At 42.2% G+C, this 19,543-nt stretch overlaps 2 protein-coding genes and 1 long non-coding RNA gene across 5 annotated transcripts in view; 2 read left to right on the forward strand and 1 right to left on the reverse strand.

The window, feature by feature from the left end:
* The window catches only part of LOC105479282 (proteasome 20S subunit alpha 5), a 25,716-nt gene extending 19,987 nt beyond the window's left edge, over window positions 1-5,729 (forward strand). For both annotated transcript variants that reach the window (XM_011737240.2, XM_011737241.3), the window contains one exon: window positions 5,488-5,729. In XM_011737240.2, coding sequence (XP_011735542.1) covers window positions 5,488-5,565 — 78 coding nt within the window. In that variant the 3' untranslated portion in view covers window positions 5,566-5,729. The remainder of the gene's footprint in view (window positions 1-5,487) is intronic.
* Window positions 5,567-9,443, reverse strand: LOC139364240 (uncharacterized). The gene is made up of 3 exons (XR_011625722.1): window positions 9,311-9,443; window positions 7,847-7,981; window positions 5,567-5,704 (listed from the first exon to the last, which is right to left on the reverse strand). It is a non-coding gene; the product is annotated as an uncharacterized lncRNA (long non-coding RNA).
* A 307-nt stretch (window positions 9,444-9,750) lies between these two features.
* LOC105479283 (sortilin 1) overlaps window positions 9,751-19,543 on the forward strand; it is an 85,831-nt gene continuing 76,038 nt past the window's right edge. For both annotated transcript variants that reach the window (XM_011737242.3, XM_024792062.2), the window contains exon 1: window positions 9,751-10,335. In XM_011737242.3, the coding sequence (XP_011735544.2) occupies window positions 9,901-10,335 (435 nt within the window). In that variant the 5' untranslated portion in view covers window positions 9,751-9,900. The remainder of the gene's footprint in view (window positions 10,336-19,543) is intronic.

A 19,543-nucleotide genomic window follows, 5' to 3' on the forward strand; every position in this document is an offset into this window, starting at 1 on the left:
CTCCCTCCTTTTCCCCTAAGAAAAGGAAAATATCCGGCCAGGCACGGTGGCTCACGCCTGTAATCCCAGCACTTTGGGAGGCCTAGGCAGGCGGATCACGAGGTCAGGAGATTGAGACCATCCTGGCCAACATGGTGAAACCCCATCTCTACTAAAAATACAAAAAAATTAGCTGGGCATGGTGGCGGGTGCCTCTAGTTCCAGCTACTCCGGAGGCTGAGGCAGGAGAATGGAGTGAACCCGGGAGGCGGAGCTTGCAGTGAGCCGAGATCGTGTCACTGCACTCCAGCCTGGGCGACAGAGCAAGACTCTGTCTCAAAAAAAAAAAAAAAAAAAAAAATCCAAGTTACATCTTACATCTTTCTTTTAAAGAAAATCTTGGCCGGGCGCGGTGGCTCAAGCCTGTAATCCCAGCACTTTGGGAGGCCGAGACGGGTGGATCACGAGGTCAGGAGATTGAGACCATCCTGGCTAACACGGTGAAACCCCGTCTCTACTTAAAAATACAAAAAACTAGCCGGGCGAGGTGGCGGGCGCCTGTAGTCCCAGCTACTCGGGAGGCTGAGGCAGGAGAATGGCGTGAACCCGGGAGGCAGAGCTTGCAGTGAGCTGAGATCCGGCCATTGCACTCCAGCCTGGGCGACAGAGCGAGACTCTGTCTCAAAAAAAAAAAAAAAAAAAAAAAAAGAAAATCTTTATATATACCTCCTTCTGTCTAGTGTCCTTACTTTTAATGAACTTTTTTGAGATATAATTTACATACAGTAAAATGTACCAATTTTAAGTTTACAATTCAGCAGATGTTGACAAATGTACTACCCCATATGTGTCACCCCAGTCATTATATCGATCCTCCCAAAAAGTTCCCTCATGTCACTTTGTAGTCTCTTCCCCCATATTGATCTACTTTTTGTCACTATAGATTTGTTTTGCGTTCTAGAATTTCATATAAATGTTTTGGTTGGTTTTTTTTAAGAGATGAGGTCTGGCTATATTGCCTAGACTGGTCTTGAACTCATGAGCTCAAGTAGTCCTCCCACCCCAGCCTCTCTAGTGGCTGGGACTACAAGTGCACACACCAGGCCTGGCTAATGTTTTTTAATTTTTTTAGAGATGGGGTCTTGCTGTGTTGCCCAGACTGGTCTTAAACTCCAGGCCTCAGGCAGTTCTCCTGCCTCAGCCTCCTGAGTTGCTGGGACTGTAGGTGACTATAGGGACTATACTTCTTTCACTTGGCACGATTTTGAGATTCACCCATGTTGCATCAATTCTGTTACATTTTATTGCTGAGTGCTATTTCATCCATCCTATTTTTTCACCTTTATTGCCAAGTCTCCTCCAAACAGAACCTGTCTTATCTCCACTGCTTCACCTCTCATTTACTCCTCAATCATTACTATTTGTTTCAGCTTTTATTATTTCCATGAGACTGCTCCTTGGTAAGATAACTCTTATTTGTCAGATTTCATGGTCACTCTTTGGAACTATCATTTGACCTTTTTGAAGCATTCACCTCGAATTTGACGGTTCTAAAATTAAAATCATTATCTTTCTTAAAAACCATTTCATCTTCCCATATTTCTAATTTTGGCTGATGACACCCCCAGTGCACTTGTTATGCACATGAGAAACCTGGAAGACTTTGATTTTCCTTCCCTTTTACTCAAATCATTTCTTTGCTCCCTTACAAATAACTCCCAAGTCAATGTCCCTTCTGCATCCCTACTTCCAGTGCCTTCTTTTGTTCAGGTCCCCATTTTTCCCCTACCTTGTATATTTTCAGAGGCCTCCTAATTAATCTTGCCCTCCTCCATTTCAGTCCATTTTTTCCTCATTGTGCTACTACAGTGGATTTTCTAAGCTACATCTAATCTTAATTGTTCTCCGCTTAAAAAATATTTTCTGGCCGGATATGGTGGCTCACGCCTGTAATCCCACCACTTTGGTAAGGCAAGATTGGTGGATCACTTGAGGCCAGGAGTTCAAGACCAGCCAGGCTAGCATGGTGAAAGCCCTGTCTCTAATAAAAATACAAGAAATTAGCTAGGCACGGTGACATGCGCCTGTAATCCCAGGTACTAAGGAGGCTGAGGCATGAGAATTGCTTGAACCCAGGAGGCGGAGGTTGCAGTGAGCTGGGATCATGCCACTACACTCCAGAGCAAGACTCTGTCTCAAAAACAAACAAACAAACCTTTTCTGACTTCTGTTGTCTGTGAGATAAATTCCAAAATTCTTTTCATGGCATAATTCACTACTACTTAAGTCATTTGTTTAATCTATTAGAGACTTTGCTAAGCATTTTACATGCAATTACTTCTCTTAATCTTCACAACACCTCTATGAGATAGATATTCCTATTCCGAAAATCTTATTTTACAGAAGAGGAAACTGACTTTGAGAGGGTAGGGCCAACAGGTAAATGGTAGAGTCAGGATTTGAATCCAGGTCTGGTCTTAGGTCTTATACTTTTAACCGCTTTAATGTACTGTCTCCCATGGGCTCTGACCCCCCTGTTCCCTCTTCTTTTCACTTCATATTCCATATGCAACCTCCACTCTAGCCATACAGAATTACTTTCAATTTTGCAAATACATCATGTTCTTTTGTGGTTCTGCACATTTGCACATTGTTTCCCTTCCTGTGTTTGATTGTCTGACCCATTCTTGCCATGCTTTAATACATAACTCAAAAGTTGCTTCTCCCTGAAGCCTTCCTGGGCTCCCCCAGATCACTCTTATACATATGCTTAGCTTTATTATAACACTTACCTGACATTGAACACATTTGGCATCTAGCACTTAGTAAATAAGATGGACTTTCTTTCTTTGGATCCTTAGTCACAAGTACATGTAACTAATACACAGGTGCTTATTAATTATTGGTGAAATAGAGTGAAAGACAATATCTGTTCTACCTGCCTCATAGAAGTGTTTTTTGAAAGTGAGATAAATAGAAAATTTTCTTTCATATTATGCAAATAAATTTATTATTATGCAAATGTAAGGGATTATTTTTACTTATCTAGTGATGAGCAACTTCCTGAAAGCAGTCCTTGGCTCAAACTCTATTATTAATGGTATGATTTGCGTTCCAGTTCTTCTGTAGGACTGTTCTACTCAAGAGTTTTCCCAGTTTCTGCTTTTTAGCCCCTGTAATGTTTTGAGAAGGCTAGCCTGAGTCATGAGTGAAATTCTTTAGGCCCTAACTCTTTAGATTATTGCCCTTGTATTTCTGTGTCCTCACGTCATTGATCATCAAGTAAAGATATACCTTAACAGAAGCAGTAGTAACATTTTTATTTATTTATTTATTTATTTATTTATTTATTTGAGATAGGATCTCACTTTGTTGCCTGGGCTAAAGTGCAGTGGTGCGATCTCAGCTCACTGCAACCTCCACATCCCAGGTTCAAGCAATTCTTGTGCCTCAGCTGGGACTACAGGCACGTGCCACTGTGCCTAACTAATTTTTGTATTTTTAGTAGAGATGGGGTTTTGCCATGTTTGCCAGGCTGGTATCAAACTCCTGACCTCAGGTGATCCACCTGCCCCAGCCTCACAAAGTGCCAGAATTAAAAGAATTACAGGCTACGACGTCTGGCCAAAAGAAGCAGTAATATTTGTATGTTTAAATATCCTTGGAATGGAACTCATGGTCTATATGGTAAACTAATTGTTTACCTATATTTTGCAAATATATTTGGGACTTTTCTGACATTTCACGTAATTGGAGATATATCTTTTAGGAGAATCTAGAGGAGACTACAAGCTTTGAGAGGAGAACTTTTTTTTTTTTTAAGTCTGTTCCCAGGTATCAGGTGTCTTAAAATGTGCAACAGTCTTTCTGAATTTTACTTACAGATGAGGCAGAGGATACTAAACATCATATAACTGGATTATGCTAATTTTGTCTCGCAACTTTCAAGTTATATTAAATATCAGGACTGAAAATTACTTTAAAATGCCCTACTATCTTTATAATTTTTTTAAAAATTGTTATTAATTAATTTATTGTTTTAGACAGGGCCTCTTTCTGTCACCCAGGCTGGAGTGCAGTGGGATGATCACAACCCACTGCAGCCCTAATCTCCCAGGGTCAAGCAATTCTCCCACCTCAGCCTCCTGAGTATGTGGGACACAGGCATTTGCTACACCCCCTGCTAGTTTTGGGGTTTTTTTTTTTGGTAGACACGGGGTCTCCCTGTGTTGTCCAGACTGGTTTTTGACTCTCGGACTCAAGTGTACCTCCCGCCTCAGTCTCCCAAAGTGCTGGGGTTACAAGCATGAGCTACTGTTTCCAGCCATGTGTTTAATTTTAAAAACTGAAAAAAAAAAAAAAAAAAAGACACTATGAGGAAATGACATGTAAAACACACATCTTTTGAGGCAAATGTGGCACCTATTGCTCAGTATTGCCTAAAACTGTGGGACACGATCAGCAGAGAGAATGGAAAACCTGGCCATGTTAGTTAAATTTGAAATTAACCATCTGGACTTCCAGTTATTACTGATATCTTCAGCAGTCACAACTGATTTCCTATGCCAGTGTTAATGAAATATTTTCTTGGCCAGTCCTTTTAAAAAACATAACAGGCCAGGTGTAGTAGCTCACACCTGTAATCCTAGCACTTTGGGAGGCCAAGGTGGGTGGATCACCTGAGGTTGGTTCGAGACCAGCCTGATCAACATGGAGAAACACTGTCTCTACTAAAAATACAAAATTAGCCAGGCGTGGTGGTGCATGTCTGTAATCTCAGCTACAGGGAGGCTGAGGCAGGAAAATCGCTTGAACCTGGGAGGTGGAGGTTGCGGTGAGCCTAGATCATGCCATTGCACTCCAGCCTGGACAACAAGAGTGAAACTCTGTCTCAAAAAACAACAACAACAAACTTTTTTGATAAGTTTTGCCACATAAACAATTTTAGGGAAAACACCTGACAGTAGTAAATGATTATTTGTTGTAGGCAATGGTCTAAGCACGTTACATATATTAACATTTAATCCTCACAACTACTCTGTGAATTAGCTATTCTTATTGTCCTCATTGTACAGATGAAGAAATAGAGGCACAGAGTGGCCAAGTAACCTGAAGTCACACACACAAGCTCAACTTTTAAGTATTTAAATATACTTCGAATATAATTCTAAAGGAGTCTTTAACAGAAAAAAGTACTGACTCCGTGTACTTTGCCGCTGCTTTTGTGATCCCTGTTGAAGTGACTTCAAGAAGTGACAGTGATGCCAGGCATTTGGTTAAGTATGATGTGGTGAGTTGACCTTAAAATAGAAAATTTGGTCAATAAGCATTTTTATTTTGGAGCCAGAGAGCTATTTTAGGGACCTGCTGCCTGGGAAGGCCTTGGGACAGCAGATCCCTTAGTTCCTAATGAATAGCTGCATCACCAACACAGCTTCTCCTGACCATGGTAGGGCCATCTGCAGGGTAACTGAGCCCAGCTTATTAACCCTTCTGTTTTCTTTCCAGCTAGCCACAGTGCAGCCTGGCCAGAATTTCCACATGTTCACAAAGGAAGAACTTGAAGAGGTTATCAAGGACATTTAAGGAAGCCTGATTCTCAGTACTTCTCTGGGACAATTTCAGTTCTTAATAATGTCCGTAAATTTTATTTCCAACTCCTGATCCTTGGAAAATCTCCATTGTATGTGCATTTTTTTAATGATGTCTGTACATAAAGGCAGTTCTGAAATAAAGAAAATTTTAAAATATTTGTTAATAGACTCTTCTAATAGTCTTTTTTTCTTTTCTTTTTTCTTTTTTAAAGAGATGAGGTCTCACTATATTGCCCAGGCTGGTTTCGAACTCCTGGGTTCAAGTGATCTTCCCGCCTCTGCCTCCTGAAGTGCTGGGATTATAGGGGAGAGCCACTGCACCCAGCCATTGTAATACAGTCTTTGTTTGAAATGCATATGTTAGTGGGCCAAAAGGATAGCATTATTAATATCCCTATTCTATGAAGATGTCTGTTCTAAAACTGTTTTAGTGATGCTCTATAACAGAATCAACTATATCCATTAATCCCTTGGTGTTGATAAATGAACTCTTCCCAGTGGTTAATAGATGTTAGTCCAGCTCTTCCCAGTGGTTAATAGATGTTAACAGCACTGTAAATCCATTTTTGGCCCTGTAATTTCTTGAGCAAACATGTATTTTTGCTGCTTTTCTTATAAGGAGATGCTACTAATTGACTATCAGAAGAACATGTTTTGAGGTCCTCCTCAAAACACTGATGGGTTGGAATAAGCCATCAACAGTGTTGTACCAGTTCTTGGGTCTTGATAGACAATTTGGAAAGAGATTTCCTTGTTTACGAAGTGAAGGACTAAGAATTAAATTAATGACCTTGGCCTTACTGGCAATCAATTACAAATCTCAGCCATATCAGGAAGAGAATTATAAAATTCAGAAGCAGTTTGGCCGGGTGCGGTGGCTCAAGCCTGTAATCCCAGCACTTTGGGAGGCCGAGGCGGGTGGATCACGAGGTCAGGAGATCGAGACCATCCTGGCTAACATGGTGAAACCCCGTCTCTACTAAAAATACAAAAAACTAGCCGGGCGTGGTGGCGGGCGCCTGTAGTCCCAGCTACTCGGAGGCTGAGGCAGGAGAATGGCGTGAACCTGGGAGGCGGAGCTTGCAGTGAGCCGAGATCGCGCCACTGCACTCCAGCCTGGGTGACACAGCGCGAGACTCCGTCTCAAAAAAAAAATAAAAAAATAAAATTCAGAAGCAGTTTACGTTAGACTTTGGAATGAATGACGAACTCTCCCCATTAGAGCTGCCATCATATGACTGGTGGAGACTGTTTGAAGAATCATTGTATCTCAGCCTCAAAAATTACCATGGGAAGATGGTATCAGTATCACTATTTGTATCACTATTTAACAGATGAAGAATCTTAATGCTGTGTGCCCATGGACACACAGAATTAAGCTGTTGGGACTTGGAACAGCTCAGATCTTGTTTCAGATCACCAGCTCTTGTAATAGGGAAATCTGGAGATTTGAAAAGTGCTTGCACTGTCCACAACATGGCTAATCCATATATGGATGATGCAGAATTGATTTAATTCACTAACAGGGACCCCATAATTATTTGCTGGGCTCTGGGTATATTAATGTGTAGGAAGTTGTACTATATGATGTTAATAAATTATGACTATTTGGGTAGGCTGAATTCATACTAAATCCACACTGTAATTCAGCAAAAAACAACAATGTGTTTATATACATTTGGAAACTGCAACGACAGGAAACATTTGGAAGAAAGGGATTTTGCCCTAGAATAACACATAAGGAAAGTAGAGAACTAGTATATTGTTACTCAATGTTCCAGAGACTTCTAGTGATTTTAACACTGTTATTAAGTATAGCATGTTGATTGGGAGATTTGTTTCTCTAAAGATCACTTTGTTTTATTAAATCCTAATAGAAAATACCATTGAAAATCCTATCTCATTTATTCCTGTAACAAATATATTGAGCACCTACCTACTATATGCCAAGAAATGTATTAGCCATCAGGCAGAGAGAGCTGTTCAAATGGTAGATATGATCTGTGCTCCTGTGAAACTTGTAGTGGGGAGAGCCAAACAATAAACAATATTCCCCTTTAACTCTAGGTTAATGCAGAAATGGATAAAGCCAGTGTTGCTTTTGGGAGAGGTGAGTCGTGTCTCTGAATCACATGCATTTCATAGGGGGAAAAATGCCCAAATACTAAGGAATAGCTCAGCCTGTCTCCATTGGCCTCAGCTTAAATTGTTTTCCCTCCCACTGGCTGGGCAGTGTATTTGTATTTTACCTGGTAAAACAATAAATTTCATACCTTCTATAATTGGCATTCTTCAAAGAGGTAGAACTTTGATTTTTTTGTAGAATATTAAAACAAGCTTTCTTAGGAACAGCAATGGTTTCATGATGTGTAATTGCTTTATGTTATCTTTCTGCTATAGAATGTTTCCTGGAGAAAGGTATGGTTTTTAGTAATAAGATACATTTACTTATTTTAGTCCTGCAAATAAGGTGAAATCTTATGTCCAGTATTTCACAAAGGAGAACTGACAGTGTGACTTTTATATTTAATGTAAATCTCATTAGACAAAAATGAAATATAGTTCCTAGGGTTTCCAATTTTAAAAAGTGAAATAGTAAATGTATTCACTCAAACATTTTCTCAGTGCCATATGCAAGTTACCATGTCCTGGAAGCTGATACAGTTTGAGGAAGGAAATATATAACTACTGTAAGCCTGTGATAACTAAAAGCAACATACTAAAAAGTGAAGGTACAGATAATTGCCAACAAATTTAATAGCGTTTAAAAGTGTATTTGGCAATTTCTCCAGGAGGTGGCACTATTGAGTTGTTTTTCTTTTCAGACAGTAAGACAATAGACCATTCATCTTTGTCACCCAAACAAAGAAATATTCCTTTATAACCCCGTTTCCTCCCCCCACCTAATCACATGCTACTGGAACTGACTGTCTTGTGATCTACTCCCATAGTTGGCATAGATTTTAAAATAATCTATTTTTAAAATTAATCTGATAGTAGTTACGGAAAGGAACAAATCGTTCACCAGTTCTCATCAGCTTTATCTTGTCAGTCCAGTAACTGAGAACTTAAAAGACTATTCTAATGATTTTACTATCCTGCTCAGATGGCATTCAAAAACATTTTTCTTCTCACGTCTTAGTATGGTTGTTTTGGGAAAATTTGTAAATTCGTAAGTCTTTTTGTTTGAAAGTTAATGTGACTGGAAGTATTTTAATGTAAATATCGGGTTGGGTGCATTGTATCATTTTGCTCTACAATGACTATACCCTCATTTGAGTTTATGGCTAGTTTATAGTTAAAAGTAATCTTTACTTGCTTTGTAACGATTTGCATGTTTTGTATCTATTTGCTACCTTTTCTACTGAACAATTTCTAGCTTTCTAAAGGGATGGAGTCAGTAAGTTTAAGGATTCAGAACTGGTTTTACCTGTGCTACGTGTTGTAGAAGTTGTATGTGCAGCTTCTGCGGTAAAGGGAAAAGCGTAGGGGTTTTATTTTATTCATTAGAGGTGGATCGGGGTGCTAATTTAGAGGACATCACTTACTGGAACCAAACTTGTCCGAAGCTCTCACTGCAGAGTTAAGGCACTTTGGTAAAATAAATGTGCATCTAGGAAATGGTCATGTGAACAGTAGGCATTGGGTCATTCTCTTGCCCCCTTTTACCTGCCCCTAATGCCTAAGCTACATTCGAAGTCCTGGAAAACCTGTAAGTAATTCCGCCTTTGGCCTACCTCCCCGCAGAAGAGGAAGGCGAGAGAGGCCAAACGTATGGAAAGACTATTCAGGCTTGCCCGAGTCACGGATGTCCTGATGTCTGTCTCCGTAGGATGTGGCCCACACCAGTTCGCATTCACCTTCTTGGCAGCAAGGCAGCTGCTTAGCAGACAATGGGCGCTCCAGTGAGCGGGGTTTATAAAAACCTGAAGCCCCTGTTCATGATGGAGCCCCCTTTTCCAGCTGAGCGAGCTCAGAGATTTCCTGGGTAGGTTTTCCAGGCGCTGCCTCACTGAAGGAATTTTAGGAGTGTCTCTGGGGAACAGGAGGGACGTAATCCAGCCCCAACTTGAGGGCGCTAGAGGTGCGGCAAGGGGTCGCGGCCCCAGGAGCCCGGGGCTCGGCGGGAAGGTGGGAGAAGCTCCTACGCGAACTCCACAAGCCGGGCCCGGGAGACGCCGGGCGAGGCGGGGTTGACCTCAGCAGTCTCTGCCACGTTCCAGCCAATCAGTCCCGCATCTTGGCATCCGAATCCAGGACCCCCGAAGCCGGAGGCGACGCGAGCCAATGAGGAGTGGACCGGGGAAGAGGGACAGGCGGCCAGCCTATGAGGCGGAGAGGCCCGGCCGCGCGTATCCAAGGAGCGCCGCGCTCGACTCGGGGGTGTGGCGCGCGCCGACGGGGGTGGGCGGGCGCGCCGGGCGGCAGGTGTCGGCGTCGGCGGCATTCGGCGGCGATGGAGCGGCCCCGGGGAGCTGCGGACGGCCTCTCGCGCTGGCCCCACGGTCTCGGCCTCCTCCTCCTCCTGCAGTTGCTGCCGCCGGTGACCCTTGGCCAGGACCGGCTGGACGCGCCGCCGCCGCCCGCTGCCCCGCTCCTGCGCTGGTCTGGCCCCATCGGGGTGAGCTGGGGGCTGCGGGCGGCCGCGGCCGGGGGCGCGTTTCCCCGCGGCGGCCGTTGGCGTCGCAGCGCGCCAGGCGAGGACGAGGAGTGCGGCCGGGTCCGGGACTTCGTCGCCAAGCTGGCCAACAACACGCACCAGGTGAGCGGGCGCCGGGCCCGGGAGCCGCTCGGCTGCGAGGTGCCGCCCGCGTGCCCCTCCCGGCCCGTGCTCCCCGCGACTCCCGGAGGAGACCCCGGCCCCGCCGCGCCCGCGCCCCCTGGGCCGCAGCCCCGAAACTGCGGCGGGCGGGCGGGCGGAGTCGGGCAGGAGCGGCCGGCGGGGCTGTGTTTCGTCACAGGGGAGGCAATCTTAGACTTCCACCGCATTCTTTTTTTTTTCTTTTTTTTTTTTTTTAAAGTTGTCAGAATCTTTTGAACGTCGTTTTTCGTCTGTATAACTAATCAGGACCCAGTAACACTGTTAGGCCCCAGGAGGGTGAAGGAGTAATTAACTCTTGTGCGCTTGCAGAAGTTGGGCTGCTCAGAAGCAAAGGTGTGTCCTCTCCGTGGGTCAGTACTTTCCGGGTGGGAGAGGCGGGAGTTTAGGAGGCCCGAAGCAGCGGTCTGGTCACCGTGTTTTAATAGTTAAGGAGACTAGATTGGAAATGAGATGGCAGTATTTATGTGATCTTTCTGACTGTTTCAGATTTGACCTTCTGTCATGGTATGGAACTCTGACTAGCATGTCTATATCCCGCGGTGACAACATTTTCAATAGTTAAGAAACGCATTGCACACATTCTGCTTTGAGCCAGCTCTTGGTCAAAAAGACTTTCAGAATTACGGGATTTCTGTCCGTGGGGACAAGCAGCTCAACCTTCGCACACTACAGGACTGACAAAACCAATTATTAAAAAAGTCCTGGTTCCTTGCTTCAGCACAACTTGGGCATCTTTCTCTTGTTTCTCTAAAATTAACAATTTAATCCTTGCTAGCCACATTTGCATAATGTATTTTCAATTCTATGTATTTTCTCCCTTGCCTGTTTTCCTCTTTCAAAGAAAATGAATTGCACTTGGAGGCAGAGATGGATGGCCAAGGTTCTGTGCCTGCCCTTGTCCTTTTGTAACTGTATTTCAGCGTCAGCCAAGCCTCAGTCTCCCTTTGGACTGCCCGATTATCTGGACCGTACTTGTCACCTGTGATAGAATTCTCTAATCTGGGGACACAAGACACAAGTATTCAAGAATAACTGTGCTTTGCGTAGCCCGAGCAGCAGCTGTGTAAAGGTAGCCAAGCTAGTGCTGGAGGGTGGGACAGGTTGGGTAGAATGAGATCTAGGAAGTCTTCCTACTTGATGAGAAAAAAAAAAAAAAATCAAATAGACTTCCTTCTCACAGTGGGGGATTGAGAAAGCCTTTACAACAGTGATGCTTAATTTATACTGGACCACTAGCTGGACACAGCATTCTTACTCCATATTTCAAATTCTTCTCTTGCTGGTTGACCTAACTTTTAGATCTGCTGCTGCTCCTGGATTTAGATTTACTCCTCTTTTTCTTTTCTTTCTTTTTTTTTTTTTTTTTTTTTTTTTTTTGGAGACAGGGTCTTAGCCTCCTGAGTAGCTGGGACTACAGGTGTGCACCACTATGCCTAGCTAATTTTTGTATAATTCCTTTTTTTTTTTTGTTTGAGATAGGGTCTCACTCTGTTGCCCAGGCTGGAATGCAGTGGTGCGATCACAGCTCACTGCAGCCCTGACCTCTTGGGCTCAAGTGATCCTCTCACCTCAGCCTCCCATGTAGTCGGGACTACAGGTGCATGCACCCAGCTAATTGTCCTTTTCTTTTCTTTCCTTTTTTTTTTTTTTTTTTTTTTTGAAACAGGGCTTTGCCATGCTCCCCAGGCTGGTCTTGAACTCCTGGGCTCAGGTGCTCCGCCCACCTTAGGCTGCCACACTGCTGGGATTAGAGGCGTGAGCCACTATGCCCTGCCTGGATTTATTCCTTGAGTCAGAGTCTTACTGGTTAGTTTGAATTGATATGCCATTTGTAATATATTGATTCCAAAGCAAGAGGTTGAGAAAACTGGCTGAGGGGTTCTAAGGTCAAATCTATGGAAGAGTAGACCTAAAACCACTCATTCTTTGAAGTCCATATGTAAAGAAAATTCCTTTTAGCCGGGCGCGGTGGCTCACGCCTGTAATCCCAGCACTTTGGGAGGCCGAGGCGGGCGGATCACGAGGTCAGGAGATCGAGACCATCCTGGCTAACATGGTGAAACCCTGTCTCTACTAAAAATACAAAAAACTAGCCGGGCGAGGTGGCGGGCGCCTGTAGTCCCAGCTAAGTGGGAGGCTGAGGCAGGAGAATGGCGTGAACCTGGGAGGCGGAGCTTGCAGTGAGCTGAGATCCGGCCACTGCACTCTAGCCTGGGTGACAAAGCGAGACTCCGTCTCAAAAAAAAAAAAAGAAAATTCCTTTTAGCCGGGCACGGTGGCTCTCGCCTGTAATCCCAGCACTTTGGGAGGCCGAGGCAGGCGGATCACGAGGTCAGGAGATCGAGACCATCCTGGCTAACACGCTGAAACCCCCATCTCTACTAAAAATACAAAACATTAGACGGGTGTGGTGGCGGGCGCCTGTAGTCCCAGCTACTCGGGAGACTGAGGCAGGAGAATGGCGTGAACCCAGGAGGCAGAGCTTTCAGTGAGCCGAGATCGCAGCACTGCACTCCAGCCTGGGCAACAGAGCAAGACTCTGTCTCAAAAAACAAAAAATGAATTTCCTTCTATTTCTTTCATTTGGCTGTTTGCAATTATTTATTTATTTATTTATTTATTTATTTATTTTTTCTCTCCCAGTCTTTTTTTCAGTGACCTTATTTAAAATAGCTATTTTGGCTAGGCATGGTGGCTCACACCTGTAATCCCATCATTGTGGGAGGCCAAGGCACGTGGATCACTTGAGGTCAGGAGTTCAAGACTAGCCTGGCCAGCATGGTGAAACCCTGTCTCTACTAAAAATACAAAAGTTAGCCAGATGCAGTGGCATGCGCCTGTAATTCCAGCTACTCTGGAGGCTGAGGCATGAGGATCACTTGAACCCAAGAGGCAGAGGTTTCAGTGAGCCGAGATCGCACCATTGCACTCCAGCCTGGGTGACAGAGTGAGGCTCTGTCTCAAACAAACAAAAAAAGTTTTGCATTTGTTAATCATCCGTGGTCTTTTCTTCAGAGATCTCATCCTTTTTGTATCTGGTTAAAAAAAAAAAAAAAAGTGGAGCCTTTGTTTAATATCCTTTACCTTAAAAATGGTTAAGTAGCACTTCCTTAACCAAGAATTGTTACATTGTAGCCTGTTCTTCTATTTATTTATTTGGTTTTAGAAGTCATGAAAAATCCTGAACTGTATTGAAGAGATCTAGCATTTTTGGACCCTTTATAAAACAATGTGAAATAAAAGCATCAGCATGACAGAACAACTTTTTATCAGAGATGTTGTATACTTTGTACAACTGGGGAAGGAAAGTACATGTAGAATCATTTTTCCTACATAATATGACAGGATTTGAGTCCCAAGAAAAGGCAAAAGTTCATGGTTCTCTTACTTCTTTTAACTTGGTCCTGTTTTGTTTGAAGCCACAGTAATTCATACCATCAGTGTATGTGAATGCCCTCCAAATGCCTAGATCTGTGCTAGGTGCTGGGGGTGCCAAGATACAAAGAAAAGATCGTTCAGACTGGAGAATGAAAAGCCTCAGAAAGTTATAGCAAACTACTAGACCTGTTTCTGTGGCTTATGATAATATATTAGCATTTAACCTGTCTTCTCAAGAAAGCACGGTAAAGCTAAAGCACGGTAGTGCGTTTACATTACGTTTTTAGGAGACCGGCGTCCTGATGACCACTCAGGCTTCTTTGTACGTGAAATCCAACAGGTTTTTCTCTTTGCTCAAGCCTCCCTTTTTCTCTCTAAGATTTTTTTCTCATATCATTTCAGTCTATTAATTTAAAATATATTTAAAGTGTATTGGGTTTATTACACACAGTATATATTTTTTCACATAGAAGTTCTAATGATTAAGTGCTCTATTTTAGGAGTTGAGGCAGGAGAAAACATTTTCCTTTCTAGTTATAATAATACAAGTTAGCTATGATAGACTCATGGGAAAGTGGAATAAAAAATATTGGCTGTTACTAAAAAAACAAACAAAAGGGATGACAAGAAAGCAAAGGAGAAAGATAAATAGTTATACCATTCCAAAAATTATGCTCCCTAATTTTGTTCTAAGGGTTTGACATACCATGGTAAGGCAGTATAGCACTGCCTTGTCTGGACTGTCTGCATTTGAACCCTGGCCATGTCACTGTGTGATCTTGGGTAAGTTACTTAAGTTTTCTGTGTCTCAGTTCCTAATCTGCAAAGTGAAGATAAGAGCACTTAATTTGTAGGATGGTTGTGAGAATTAAATGAGTGTGTGTTAAATTATATAAACATAATATATACGTATATGTATATTATTTTATTGTGTAATATCTATTTGTATTAATATATAAGTATGTAATATTGTATTACGTTGTAATGAGTTATAGTATGTATTACAACATATCACATTGTGTTGTATAATCTATACATATGTAATAACTCATTAGAACAATGTCTGGCACATAATTAGCACTCAGCAATTAGCTATCATTTATAAATGCTCTTTTCTTAGTCTCAATAATCTTCCTTTTGCCTGGAACTCAAAACTGTTTTCATGCCACATTTTTAACTGATTCTTTCCTTCAACTGCTTGGAGTATCCATGACATGTATAACCTTTGTACATGCGTGAAATTGAGCAGGCCTAGAAGACTTTATTAATGTTGGTTGCTACGTTGGGTTGCTTCAAAACATTTCTGCTGTAAGCACCCCTTTGAGGGTAGGCATGAAACTGTCTTAAAGGAACAGATGAAATGCCTTGGCCAGAGTTGTGGTGGTGGCTGATGTAATTTCCTTACTTCTCATTCCTTCTCATTCCTGTGTACAGACCATTTGACAATTTCCTTAAAACTTTTAAAACTTACGATGAATAAAGCCAGGAACTGTTGCTTATTTTCTGTCCTCCCTCTGCTCCTGTCACTAACCACTTCTTTAAACATAACTTCCCAACTTCTACTCCAACATCAAAGCATCTGGTTTCTTAAATAAACAGGCCCTGTAGAGAGGCCGTGTTGTATGGGGTGTCAGCTCTGGGAAGAATGCGTGTGTTTGTTTGCTGGCGCTGGCAGGGTTGAATCCGAGCTCACAGGACTGAGTGTGCCTGTCAGAGGCTTCAGGGAGCTGCCTCTGAAGCCCTTGGCCTGTTGTTGTGGATCACCAGACCTTTGTAACACCTGGAAGTCTGAAGATCAGTCCTTTAATGCCCCGGAACTTCCTAACTGCCTCATTTATTCCGATACTTGGCCTCTCTTCATACTACCTTCCCTAGCACCCCCAGCTGTCTAGCTTATTTAATATTCTCTTCAGTTCTGTTTCTTCCATTCAGTTTTGGATCAAGGAGTAGGAACTCTGTAGGGTCTCCTTCTTGGTCCTGGTTGAGCAGAGTGAGCAAAACCCTCACGAAGAGCCCTCTCTCATGCAATGTATAGTTAGACCTTTAGCCCCTAGAGGGATGTTAAAATCACTTATGCATTGGATATTTCAGTAAGAAGTATCAGCAGATTTGATGAAATGTAATTTATCTGGGGAAAGGTTAGTCTTCATCTGAAGTTTGGTTGGGATGAGAGTAGAAAGCTAGCCAGGTATGACAGATGGCTCCAAGGGAATGCAGTGTTAACAATTAGGTAAGTTCTCTGCTGACTCAAATATTTGGCTCTGTGCACAGTCATTTTTAATTAGAAATCTGAGTCTCATGTCTGCTTGTGGAAATAATTGCAAGAAGGCTTATGTTCTCTTCAATTTCTAATGACTATTTTCTTTTTGTGATATTAACAACAATAATAGGCTTTCTATCCTGCTGTTTTGATCAGATCTTTCATGTCAGGGTCACAGGTACTATTAACAGTTTCTTCTGCACTCTGCCAGTGTCCTATCAACTCTTGTCAACAGGCATTGGGTTCTCAGTGGGTGACTGCAGAGTCTGCGCTCCCCAACTTTGTCCCAGTTGGCCTGTTACCCTTGTGTGACCATCACATGCTGGGCAGTGCTTAGCACCAAGTTGTAGTGGTCAGAACGGGGGAGTAATGTTTGTTTTTCTCCCTCCTTCCTACCTAATCCTACCCCTCCATTTTTTCTTTTTTTTTTTAACAGAAAGTGAACTGTGTTTTGAGGCTGCAGAAATGAGGCTCAGGTGTTTTACGTAATTAGGGGCTAACATTAAGGCAGACAAACCCATCACATTTGACATGTAATTAAAAATACAGCTTTCTAGAAAAATCAAAACTGTGGCAATGACTCTGATAATATTATGAACTAGATACTGCATTTGTAAATTTCTACAAGTTTCAGTTCCTTCTCTCCTTTTGTAATCAGTGTTTTTATTGCATCTTTTACTTCTGTTTTTAGAAACTTGGTGAAAACTTGTTCTTCCCACTCTGTGGTCTCAGTGATTTGTATGCAGGTGAATTGGAGGATTAATGGGGCTTGAAGAACAAGCTGATCAATTTCAGTCAGTTCTAGACAGTTTTTTGGTTGTTGTTTCAGTGGTGACTACAGTCGAAGTTGGATTAGTAATATGTGGCTTTGAGATTTGAGTTGAATGAACCAAACTTTGAGTTTGGTTGAATGAATGTTCATGACAGATTCCTCATACCTATGAAAATTGTTAGGTGAAAGATGGAGGCTATTTTTCCTTCTCTATCCCCAATCTCAGTCTCAGGAAACCACAGTAAAAACAAAATCCTTCCATTCAGAACCTGTCATGTTCTGCTGAGGAAGTTTTCTGTGAATGTAATTTATTTTCTGTTTTGCGTTTTAGTCTCTGGCCCTCCATTCCTCATCTACAACATGAGAAGTTTTGAACTAGCCTTAAAATTTCTTTTAAAAATTCTATGATTCATATGGAAGAAGAGAGGCCAGAGGTTGTGATCACAAATGTTTACTGGCTGATTCCAAATTTAGAAGCAAACTGTGGCTGTTTGACTTCCCAGTCAAACTTGAACATAGCATGGATTTCACATTTAGGGGTGTTTACTACCACCTTCAGGACTTGCTTCAGTGAAATATGAGTGTTTTTAAAGATAGCAGGAGTACTTTTTTTCATATAGTTATGAAAGACATTTGTCTCTTTTATTTTGGAGGTAATATTTTATCGTTTGTTCCTTGTTGGCTGAAAAATCTAATGCTAATAAAAGCTACTAGCTTGAATAGTCCAAAAGCAAACCCAATAGATAGCAGTAAATTCATTTTTCTTTTTCTCTTCCCTATAGTACTCTGCCAAAACTGGGCTTTTTTTCTTCATCCTGGCTGCCTGTGTGTTTGAAAATAGATGGTCAGCTTACCATAAATATATTCACTTGTAGAAACTCACATATGATTAATTGGCTTGATTTATTTTCATCAGAAGAAAACGTATGTATGTTCCCTCTCTGGCTTATGAATACTATCCGTCTTATGTTTGCTTTTGATAACAGTTTTGTTCTTCCTGTATATCCTAAAACACACACACACACACACACACACACACACACACACACACACTTTCTAATATTGTACTTAAGCCAGTTTGCAAGTCTCGTTCCACAGTACAATTGCTCTGAAGGACCAGGAGAAATTGAACTGGGAAGGAAAATTTGTATTAACTTCAAAAATTCCCAGACAGGTTAGTTCAAATCATGTTTATCTGGTATTTGCTATTTATCACAAAGGATTCGGAACATAAACATGTTGTATACAAAATTTCAAAGAGATGTCTCAATACCCAGATTTGGGTCCTGGCTCTGCTGCTTCATAGCTGTGTGATTATGGAAAATCACTTAACTTCTGTGATCTTTACAGTTGTTTTTTAAACTAGAGCAGCAGCTCTTTGGATTGTTTGGAGGGTCAAATGAGAAGTTTTACCGACGTGTTTAGTTAAAGATAGAGTACTACTATATAGATGTCATTCATTTAGACACTTACTGAGCAGCCTGCCATGTACTGAGTGGAGTCCAGACCTGTGCATAAACAAAGCAAAGCACTGGGGCTATCTTAAGGATTTAGGTGTTCAGAGATGTCTCAGGGGGAGTTTGGAAGAAGGCTTGACCACTGCAGTGCAGTGTGTTGGGAAAGCCCTCTGGCTGAAGAGAGAATCAAAGTGGAGGTGATTTTTAGGGAGATCTGTAAAGACACCAAGGAAGTAGGAAAATCCAAGATATGTTCAAGGAATGGTCGATAGAAACTTTATTTTAGGGTGAGGTAGTTGATGGGAAGTATCACTAAGGTTTCCAGGAAAACATATAGGGAAGTTAAAAAAAAAATAGCTCTTTTGTGGTGGTTGGAAAGACGAGGGGTGTGGGTAGGGAGTTTGGCAAAAAGGACTTACTTATGAAAGAGTTTTTACAGATAGTGCTAGACATGAGGCTAGAGCTGGAGGAACCACAGGTAGAAATGGGGAGCCAAGAAGAGTTCCCCTTTCAGAGGCCGGCCATTGCTTTGGTCTTGGATGCGAAGGTTCCAGAGGAAAGCAGAACAGAGGGCGGGGCAGAACGTCCTTTATACTTGAAGTGCTAAATGTTTCCAAAAAACACTCCTAAACTTCTGGACCTGGTTGAAGAATGTGAGCCAAGGCATGAGGAAGCCAAGAGCTGTAAGTCGGTGATGCCTATGAACAGATTTTTCTCAACATTTGTGAACAAGGATAAGATTGAACTCTTGCTGATAATGTGCTTAACGGTTTGAATCATGGATCATTGGGCTGATTAGCTGGTCAGAGCCCTTTTGCTGATGTGGCTGGCTGACTTGCTTATGGGCCAAGAGCTGGGAGTAAAACATAGATGTCCCAACATGGTGCTGCATTTGGAAGTGTTTCATAGGAGTGTTGAAATCAATGCATTTGCTTCAGGGATAAGGCAAAGTTATGAGATCCCAGTTATAAGTAATATAGTTGTGAATTCTACTCTTCTCCTCAAGGTCATAGTACCCTCAGCAGAGCTGAACTAGCCTTTCTAAGCCTCCGTGTCCCATCACATAAAATGGAGGATTATCATGAAGTTTTGAAGAGAAAATATATGTTAAAATATTGTGAAACCTTGAAGTACCGTATGAGTATGATTTATGAGTATGAGGTAGGGTTAGGGAGAGATCATCTATTCAAAATGCCCTTCCTTTCCTTCCTTTCCTTCCTTCCATCTTTGGAGTCTGGCTCTGTTGCCCAGCCTGGAGTGCAGTGATGTGATCTCAGCTCA

Source organism: Macaca nemestrina, chromosome 1 (genome assembly GCF_043159975.1).
Source record: "Macaca nemestrina isolate mMacNem1 chromosome 1, mMacNem.hap1, whole genome shotgun sequence".
NCBI lineage: Eukaryota > Metazoa > Chordata > Mammalia > Primates > Cercopithecidae > Macaca > Macaca nemestrina.